General features: G+C 39.0%; 1 protein-coding gene across 1 annotated transcript in view; it reads right to left on the reverse strand.

The window, feature by feature from the left end:
* LOC101859476 overlaps positions 1-10,720 on the reverse strand; it is a gene marked incomplete in the record, with an annotated part of 60,061 nt that overhangs the window by 7,968 nt on the left and 41,373 nt on the right. Inside the window, 1 exon segment of the mRNA XM_035969087.1 lies at positions 4,169-4,302. Coding sequence (XP_035824980.1) covers positions 4,169-4,302 — 134 coding nt within the window.

Raw genomic sequence — 10,720 nt, forward strand, 5'->3', positions numbered from 1 at the left:
TCTCTCTCTCTCTCTCTCTCTTTCTCTCTCTCAGTCTCTCCTATGTCTCTCTCTATCTCTGTATTTTTCTCTGACACATACATGCATTTTCACACATCTGACGCACATATTGCTTTGCGAACCAGTAATGTCGTTAGTATACATAATAATTAATAAGCGTTCATCCGTTAATGTCCGAGGACGACCAGTTTATCTGTTGAGGATGATATTAATATGACGACACTGTGGAATCAGGTGTTGGTCAATAATTATTAGAGCATATATAGAGTTTTTGGTGTTACCTTAATTAAAGCGTGTTCATTTGGCATGATATTGATGAAAAAATACACATCTATCTTGAATAGAAGTCAAGATGTTTGCAATTGCAGGTGTTGGAGGAGATGAGGGTTGCCTGGTGTAATAACTGAAATTAGCAAGAAAAGCTTTAGTGTCTTTGGATACTTCTTTGCTTTAACGTTTTCAAAGAAATGTGTTTTTAAATGGAGATAAAAGGTGTGGACCCCCCACCCCTCAACCCCCAAAAATAAAAAGAGAAAAATCAATGAAAACTTCCCTAAGGGCGGTAAGATATCGTTTTCTTAAATTTTTCTTAAATTTTGTTATTTTGACGAGCGTATTATCTTGCCATGATGCCACATATAATTGGTCGCTTTTAAGACAAGCGGGCTAACCCAGATTTCGGGGGTTTCCAGAAATCTTGACCTACACCAAAAGTGGACTTTGCCCTACCTATAGGAGAAGTTTGCTTTCAGTGGTGAGTATGTTTGTTTGGTTAGAGAGAAAACTCTCCTTGTCTTTAAAAGAAACTGAACAAGGGGCAAAAACCTTACCTTCAATTTTCTCAAAACAGAATTTTTCGGGATAGCCCCGTGTGCTTAAAAGCGACCAATTTGTTCAGCGAAACAGACATTTCTCTTTTTATTCGATAAGGATTGCAATTCCTTGTGGCCTCTGATCCGGTCAAGAACAGCAAATAATAGTAGAGACGAATTTGCCACATTTTGAGCCTGTAAAAGTTTCTTTTCGATTTGTACGCGTATGTGTGCACAGATTGCGGACTAGTCCTTTGACCAGAATATTTTTAATTCGTGAAGCCTCCTGTGATTTGCTACCCTTTGTGATTGCTGCTCTCCAACTGGGTATGTTGGGACCTGGGCTGTTCCACGTCAAGGGATTCATGTTGGAGTCCGTCAGAGATATTTACAAGGTGTCTTTGAAGCATTTTTCTGGTGCACCAACTTTACGCTTCCCCAAGGACAACTTAGAATAAAATAGACCATTTGGTATTTTGAAATCAGGCATTCCCACAACATGGCCATTGGCCAGCCGGGCGAAGTTGATTTCTCTTTGGTATAGAAAACAGAATCTTAGTATTTTTACCTAGAAGAGCTTCTATGTCTTAGTATTTTGTCCTGCCATCTGATACCAAGAATTCTTCTGAGAAATTTCACACGAGAATGACTAAGCTCCTAAGCTTCATGCCTTATCTTTGGTATACTATCTAGGCCTGAGCACCGTACAACAGGGATGGAAAGACAACAACAATATAAATTATCGTCGTGCGAACTGCACACCATCCCCAAACCTTGCTCTGAGCTTTTGAAAGGATCTTAGGATACACTGGCTTTATTCATACATGAAGTAATTTCTGCATCCTGTTGGCATTTAATTAAATACAATTTACAGCTAAGATATTTCAGGTTAATAACATTCCTCAGTATTGTGTCACAGACATGTATTTTAATATCTGAATTAGGGATGGGGGGGGGGGGTCTGCGTACCGCCAGGAACAGGCTGGAAGAGGGCCGCCTATGTCTTTGCTGTGCTTCTTGTGCTTCAGTTTTCACATGTAGAACAAGAGATCAATATGCCTTGTAGTTTTGCATGCAGGATTCTTCGTGAGCAAACAAAACACTATCATTGCAAATAGCAGTTCGAAGACATGCACCAGACTCGTTTTGTCTTAACCTGCAGCCGAGGGTAACTGAAGACTGTCGTTCAGTCTGCTCCTGATATTAACACCAGCAGGGGATCTCTCGAATACTTCATGCATTATCGCTGAGAGCATAATGCCGAAAAGTGTTAGTGCCAAAAAGCAACCCTGCTTCATACATTTGTCATAAAATACTGCAGACCATAACTGTTGTTTCTGGATGACATGCCGTAGTAAAATTGGTGATCCACAGTATTATGTTTGGCGAACAATCATAATTTCATCAGGATTTTTATATAAACCTTCTCGACTTACAGAAAAGCCTGGCTGCATAGATCTTTTTTTTCTCTGTACCCCTTTCCCTGTGGAAGTCACGTTGGTTTTCAGGCAAAATGTCATTTAAAAAGAGAATCTTTAAAAAACGATTAGAAGAACCAGGGGCAGGACCTTACTAGTTATAGACAAGAGAGAAATGCCTCTGTAATTTTAACAAGATTACCCGTCACCTGCCGTTTGGTACATATGTTATATCCTGCATTTTTGTGGATTTATTTGCCGGTTTCCACAGTATACATGTATTTCACAGAATGGTTCTGTTTTGCCAGCTGGATTCTTCATGAGTAAGCAATACATAATCATTGCAAATAGCAATTCAAAGACACGCAACAGAGAATAGCCACTAAAAGCAAAGGCTTCTGCTGGACCAGAGTCGGCACCAGGAGATTGATTGAAGGACATAGTATGCATAGCACCTCTGGTTTCTGTACGTGTACCTAGCTCTTAAAAAGTGACATTCGGGTTTGAACACCATCAATATCTCAATACCTCATTAGTACACTTACATATTCTTGTGTCAATTCATTTTTTTTTTTTCGTTTTTCCATATCTATACCCATTCATCCATCCATCCACCCACCCATCTGATCCTCCATCCATCTATATCTCTTTTCACTCTATCTTCCCTGTGCACATCTATGTACACACTTCTCTCCATCTGCCTATTCTTCTGTCCATTTGTTTTTCTTTATCACTCACGTTGATCACAGTTCTCTCCTAGATAGCCAGAGGTACAACCATCCGGACAGCTTCCATCTCGTTTGTCACAGGGGACATCCCTCGAGCACTTTCCACTACACTGGTGCACACAGCGACTGCCGTAGGCAAAGTCTTCACAGTCTGTAGAGAGAAAAAGAACTCATAATGAAAAACGCTAATAACAGAAACGGTTCAGGAAAAAAGCTAATTATAGAAATACATCTGCTCAGCCTAAAAAGATAAAAGATTGTTTATTGTTATAAGTTCTTGTAGAATACAAACATGTTCTTATAGTTTTTTAAAAAGGTTTTGGCTGTCTGCGCAGATAAAAACATGTTATTGCGGGAACAGATTTTGGAGAATAATAATAATTCATTATAGAAAACGTATAATGTTTTAGGATGATGAAAATAGATTGGGGGCTCTCGTGGTCTAGAGGGACGGTGTTAGTCTCTCATTCAATAGGCCCAGGGTTCGAAACCTGATAATTTTGTTCTCTTAAAAAATTCTCCTTTCACCGCCTACCCTGCTCTCAAAACATGTTCTGTCGTCTGCTTTCGTCTCAACTTTTTGCCCCCAACCCGTCCCCTCCTCCGGGCTCCAGACCCTTTCTGCTGGCTTTCCACCGCTGCTCATTGGTTCCTTCTGACTGTAGACCTTCAGCCACACCCCTGGTCCTAGGGTAGGTAAAATCTAACACCTAGCCTTCTCGGAGAAGGGCAAAAAATTCTCGGAGGTCCCGTGTGCAAGATGCGCATGTTAAAGATCCCTGAGGTGCAAATATATCATAACCAAGCTCAATGTGCACAGGCGTCTTGTAAAATTAAACCAAAATTAAAACGCCCTAATTGAGTACTCTTTGAGTTTTCAAAATTACTTCCAACTTTCTAAAGGTGGAATAAGGTCACTCGGGATCTATTTTTTATAGGAGCACAGTTAGTTCTGCGTTTTCTGTAATAAATTTGTCTTCTCTCTCTAGGTGCCAGACCTGAAACAGATATTATATATCGCCGACCATAGTTCTCCATTCAGTTCTCAGTTCAGATGCTTTCACAAAACCTGTACTATCCTGCTCTTTTCCCGTTACTCATGTGACCAAGCCCTATACGTTAGTTCTTAGTTGTCTGTCTCTGTCACGTTTTGTTTTGCCTTCAGTTTTACCCGGGTAACTTGTATTGCATTCATTTAACACCACACACCGTTTTCACAGAGATCTCCTTCCTTCCCAGGTTGGCAGTCGTTACAAGTCCCATTGACGTGGTGGCACAATTGGTCTACACATCGTCCATCACAGACTTCCTTACAGACTTTTCCCCACGTCTTTGCTGGACATTCTGAACAAGACAATATTAAAGAATTATAGAAAAAAAAGTCTGATGTCATGTTAAAAAGTACAGTATATTATACAGTTTTCACATCTTACAGGAGAGCTAAAAAAATACAACAACTAAATATTGTTACCAAGAAAACAAACTCTTTACAAACATCCCCAGTCAATATTGTTAGTTTTCATAACAACTTCCTTATCATCTTTAAAGCAAATGCTGTTCTTTAGGTAACAACATTCAGTTGTTTGGCTCTGTTGTAAAATGGAAAAAAACCCTGCATATACCGTATTTTAAAAAATGATGGCAGAATTGATGAAAGAAGAGATGAAGGAATTTGTTTACAAGTGGACAAATCAGCAGATTAAACAATACGTTTTAAATAGATGGATGAATCGAAGAATGAACGAATAAGTGAATGGAAAAATGAATGACTGAATGAACGAATGAATGCATGAATGAATGAATGAATGAATGAATGAATGAATGAATGAATGAATGAATGAATGAATGAATCATAGGGAGCACTGGGTGAGTTTATGAAACATTACGTACTTTTCATATTTGTCGTCAAAGCCTTTGGCTCAACCAGTGTAGGAAATTATAGGAAACACATTTAATAAATATGATGGCGCAATATCATTCTAGTGTTTGTGAAATAGGGTGTCGCTGATTTATCTCAGCCAACATTGACAAATGGAATCCAAATAGATGCCAAGATTCTTAACGTTCTCTTGAAAATGCAATTTTGGCATCACAAATTTTCATGAGATCCTTGTCAGCTTCATATGGGTAGGCTACCCGACCCGCAATCAGGAGATTGCGAGCTCAGCAGTTCGAGCTTCAGCTCGGCCCAACGTTGTGTCCTTGGAAAAGGCACTTTGCACGAATGTCCTAGTTATCATTTTTATTTAGTAGAGGTTTTACGGTACTCGTAACTGCATACGGTCATATGAGCGCCAAGGGTTGGATGTCAACAGAGAAGTCTTTACAGGGAATCAGCCAGACTTACTCTGCTCACCTCTCTAGCTTCAACAGCACAAGGTTTGCTTCAACTATCAAGGCACCCCGGAAATAGCAGGTCACAAGAGTGACAAACATACAAAAGAAATAGAGGAAAAATGACAATAGTAAGGATGAGGAAAGAACAAGCAGCAGTTCCCTGTTATAGACCTGGCACAGTTATGAGCGTGACAGTGATGAATCGGCCCGTTTACAAATCTACTGTGCATGAACGAGAAATGTCCCCCCTTTGGGAAAGGCCTAAAGACACTTCAGTCAGTGGCACACCCCGGTGGGTAGAATGTCCAAGTTAGCTTGGTCCTTTCGGAAATCGACGTCAAACTAGGATATCCCGCCTCTTATATAACTTAATAGTTTTGATAAGAGCATTAAACGTAAACCATGTCACCATGTCACGGAAATCAAATGTGGTACTTGCAACCAATTTTCCACAGAGAATAACTTCCTTTTCTAGACGAAACACACATCAAGGCAGAAGTCATGAGGAGAAATATTTTTCATTGACATGTTCATTTTTGCACAAACATATACGAGCGTACATCACAAGGGGAGCCCCAATTTCCAAATTCACCAAAATCAGTATTGCGTGTGGCCACCTGCCACAATAATGATTGACTGACACTGTCGACGTTTGGACAAGATATTGTCGTTGGATAAACTACTGGGGGAATCTGCTGCTAGATTTTTTTTCTAGCTATTGCTCAAGTTTGTCTGAAGTTTAGGGCTGGTCAGTTCTCGCCGAAATGGTCTTTATCCAGGGACATGACGTGCTGCAGTGATGCAGGACGCAATCTGTTCGTTGTGGATGTGTCGTTCCTGTCCCTGCGTCATGATCCAAGGCCTGCCATGTCTAGGTTCATCGTTCGTCGTTTTTGACTCCTCGAAATGTGTCCACAAATGTTCAAAGCTGTTTCTGTGGGCGTTGAGCCTCTGAGTCACATCTCGCTGTATTCTTCCAGCCTGGGACATTCCCAACTCACGCCTTCTATCATTTTCCGACAGACGTGGCATGTTTTAAAAACAGAAATATCGCTGTATATTTTTACACAGATCTAAAGGAAGTGAATCATAGACTCAAATTCTAAATACGCGTATAAATAATCGTACTATAAGGCAGTCGAATGAATTTAAATCAATCGAGTTATCCCCTTGACGAAACTTTAAAAAACAACATCTGAAAGTCAAGTAAATTAAGGAAAGAGCTGACGTCAACTTCGGTGCAAAATTTGGCGACCAATGACCATTAATTAATTAAGCCTTTGAACCCCCCCCCCCCTAAATTCTCCATAATTTTTTATTAGGTCAGGGGGCAAGCCCCCCCTAAAACCCCCCTAGATCTACTCTTGACAAAAAAAAACCAAATGAAAAAAACAGTGACAGAAATGGCCAAGCTAGCAGAAACATGTCGGTTTCTTAGATTTAATTATTTTGACGAGCGTGACATACACACACACTCACACACACACGCACACACATACACACACATACACACTCATACATACACACACACACACACACACACACACACACACACACACACACACACACACACACACACACACACGCACACACACTATGTCATTTACAAGCGTGGCGTTAAGGGGGGAGGGCTGGTTTATAAACCTATCTCGGTAACTATGGCCTTTTTAGATAAAGCCTTATAGCAAGGAGGTATAACAGGAAACATGTAAAATGTAACTTTGTTTTTTTTGTTTAAGTCTGCCGTTGTCATGGTAACGGCCGACACATTGAAAATAAACAGCTTTCATAAAAGTAAAAAGGATTTTTTATTTACCAACCAAAGTTGGTACATTGATAGATATACTCAATACAAAATGTTATACAGTCGGGATTTTGGATATGTTGAATAGGAAAAAAGTTACAGATGGATAACTGACATACCCCTTCATGCCTCTGAATTCAATTACATAATCATTCATGTAACTCACTCATGTATACATCAATTTTATTTTCCACCTGTAGAAAGTTAGGTTATGGTATGAATAAACAGCTCCGAAAATTACATTGGAATAAAAAATAAAATAAAAAAGTAGATGAGAAAAAGCAACCAAAATTGAAGTTTTGAGAAAAACGACATTTTGTTACATAATAGACAAAATGAAAGTTCTAGGACAGTAAATCTGAAAGATGATGATTGTCACACAAAGAGTAAGCACTTTTTAGATTTACAAGTGATTGGACTATTATAATACGTAAAAACTTCAGGTACTATACATTGACGGAAAAGCATCAATTTAAAACCGGCTCCCCCCCCCCCCCACACCCCTTAAACAATACCTGTCGCTACCAGTGGTATCCTCACCGCTCACCAAAATAACCAAATCTCCTACAAGTGGGTGACTTCGCCCAAGTCGGCAAGCACTTCCTTAGTAGAACGAAACATAATCCTTCAATATATGCAACAGGTCTGCAATATATCCATATCTCGAAAAAGGGAAAGAAAGAAAGAAAGAAAGAAAGAAAGATAAAAAAGAAAGTTAAGCAAAAAAAAGAAAAGAAAAGAAAAAGAAGGAGAGAAAAGAGACCGACAAAAAGAAAGAAATAAGAAGAAAGAAAGACGAAGAAAAGATAGTTGAAAGCAAGAAAGAAAGAGACCGAACCCCCCCCCCCCCCCCCAAAAAAAAAATAAAAAAAAAATTAAAGAAAGAAAGAAGTATTAAAAGTAGAAACAAATGAAAAAAAATCAAGATAAGATGAGAGATTGAAATATGGAACAAGGTCGATGTATAAAAGAAAGATAGAACGCAGAAAGAAAGAAACAAAGGGAAAGAAAGAAAATATGGACAATACAAAAAAATTAAGAAATATCGAAAGAAAAACAAGGACATAATATAATAGAAGGAAAGAAAGAAACATAAGAAAAAAAGAAAGAAAGTAAGACTGAAAGAAAAAAAGAAATTAAAAAAATAACACTCCCATCACAGTCATGTCTCTCTACCCATGATCAAAGACACCGCAATCCTCATTTCCAAACTGTACATTTAGAGTAATACCATGCAACAATTCAGTTACAGCTACTCTTGATTATGCAGTCAAAGTGTGATAATTTCTAGATCTAGCAGCGAAGAAAGCAAAAATTACCCCATGTTTGTTAGGATTTCGCTCGAAAAGTAAAAGATGTTAACTAGAAGGAGGCAGAAATTTGAGGACAGACAAAAAAAACCAACCAAGAACGATACCTCTGCCGTCACGAAGTAACGTTATAACTGTACCTTATTAATTTGTTAGCTTGTTGAAATGATGACAGTAAGATACGATAGGAAAGTGTAACAGTCTCATATTCTGTGGTGAAAGGATTACGATGGGACAAGATAAGAAAGTACAATACTTCTGTCTTTGTAACACTGTACATGTTTACTCCTAGACACGATAGGAAAGTATAACTGTTCTACGTTTTTATAATATCCTTTACAATCATTGCAGAAAAATGCGATAGGAAAATATAGCTGCCGTGTCCTTATAATATCATTTAAATTATGATTGCAAGAAGATAGAAAGGAAATTATGACAATAAAAAATGGTTAAAGGCATTGCAGTTCAAAGGGATTGCTGTTTTTTTAAATTTGTTTAACATGATGTCAGTAAGATACGATATCAAAGTAAAGTGGAACAGTGGAAGATAAACATTGTGAGGGAAGATGGGGAAGGAAGAACATGTTGTGGGTTTCAGACAAACGAGAGAAAAGGCAAGATTTTAAACCTTCCAAAAATAGTGCATCCTTTAATGAGTAAAAATAAAAAAATCATGAATGCTCAATTCCACCAACACCACCATTTTATCATGATCAATTGGAAGGTCGAATGCTTCGACACAGCCCTCCAGCAAAAGACCGATATTCTCGGAAAAGAAAAATACCCCCCCCCCCCCCCCTTCCCCAACAAAAAAAATATAAAAATTAAATTAAAACAAAAACAACAAAAGAAACCCCAAAAAGCAAATCACGCCATGTGCCGATTGTATGAGAACCAGTGCAAAAGGACCCAAAGAACTACTGACCTCGAATATGATGGTTCTCCTTTTCCATCCGGATTAGCAACAGGGTCTCGAGAATCGCTTTCTTCCACATGGCCCGAATCTCCACAGTGTTCCTGAGTTTTCCGTCCAGTTCCTCATCTGTGGGGACAGAACAAAGGTCATTTAGTGCATGGAAAAATACAAGACAGACAGAAATAACAGAAGGAAAGAAAGACAGTGCCCCCCCCTCCCCCCAATCACTCGCATCTAGTATTCATCTAGTTTCACTAGCCGTGCATTTACTTTACTCTTCTAAACAAAAACAATACCCGACCTCGACGAATTCATTCGAAGCGTTATCACGAGAAAAAATATTCCTACTCCATCTGCACATGCATACTACTTCCAGAACGGTGAACTTTAAGAAAGAATATGAGATCAAACCAGCCGTACATTCTTTGGTTTTACGGCACTTGCAAAACCAATTTATAGGATACATAAGTGCCAAAGATTATAGATGTTACAAGAGAACAACAATCACAAAAAAGAGGGAAGAGAGATAGGGGGAGAGGACGATAGGAAAGATCCTAAGGAGCAGCCACACCAGAGCACCCACCTACTACCCACTTGGTAACTGTAAAACGGTTTTGTCATGTCGTAGAACGACAATCACGTCACATTTCTAAAAATAAAAGCAAAAACAAACTCCAAATTAAATTATAATTGTTGATGATTTACGTCCTCATTAACACAATTTACACAACTGACTAATAAAAAATGTAGAAAAATACAATACTTTGGCCACATAAAACGACACGAGACCATTGTGAAAGAGGTGCTTGAAGGGAAATGTGTAGGGCAGGAGAGCCAGAGGAAGACAAAGAATTACATGGATGGACAACATAAGAACAGGGACTGGCCTGGATATGGCATTATGTTCAATGGCAGCTCCCGACCGTAAAGAATGGAGGGTGAGAAACACGACAACCTCTGAGTCAGAGATGACACTTCCAGGTATCCAGGTACACGTACTATAGAAAACATTCTGCTTCGACACTGCCTATCAGAGCCAACCGGGTCTGAGAGGGATACAACGTTTCAACAGACAGACGTGTATGCTCGATTGAAAAAACCAACAACCAACAAGATCCCACCTACGGGAATCGAACACGCGTCTTCAACGTGCAACAGCACTGTCACAGTGCATTAACATATACGGGTTTTGATAAGATACACCCGTTTTGACCACCTAAAAATTATTTTGTCGAATCGTAAAATAGCAAATCACATTTTATTTTGTAACCAAAGAGATCGTTTACTTACAGAGAAATGTTCTGGGTCGTGAGCTCTTCAATTCTACGTTTCCAGTTACATTCTTCTTCTTTTTCTTCTTCTTCTTCTTCTAAATGTTCTGGGTCGTGAGCTCTT

This window comes from Aplysia californica, unplaced genomic scaffold (genome assembly GCF_000002075.1).
Source record: "Aplysia californica isolate F4 #8 unplaced genomic scaffold, AplCal3.0 scaffold00113, whole genome shotgun sequence".
Classification (NCBI taxonomy): Eukaryota; Metazoa; Mollusca; class Gastropoda; order Aplysiida; family Aplysiidae; genus Aplysia; species Aplysia californica.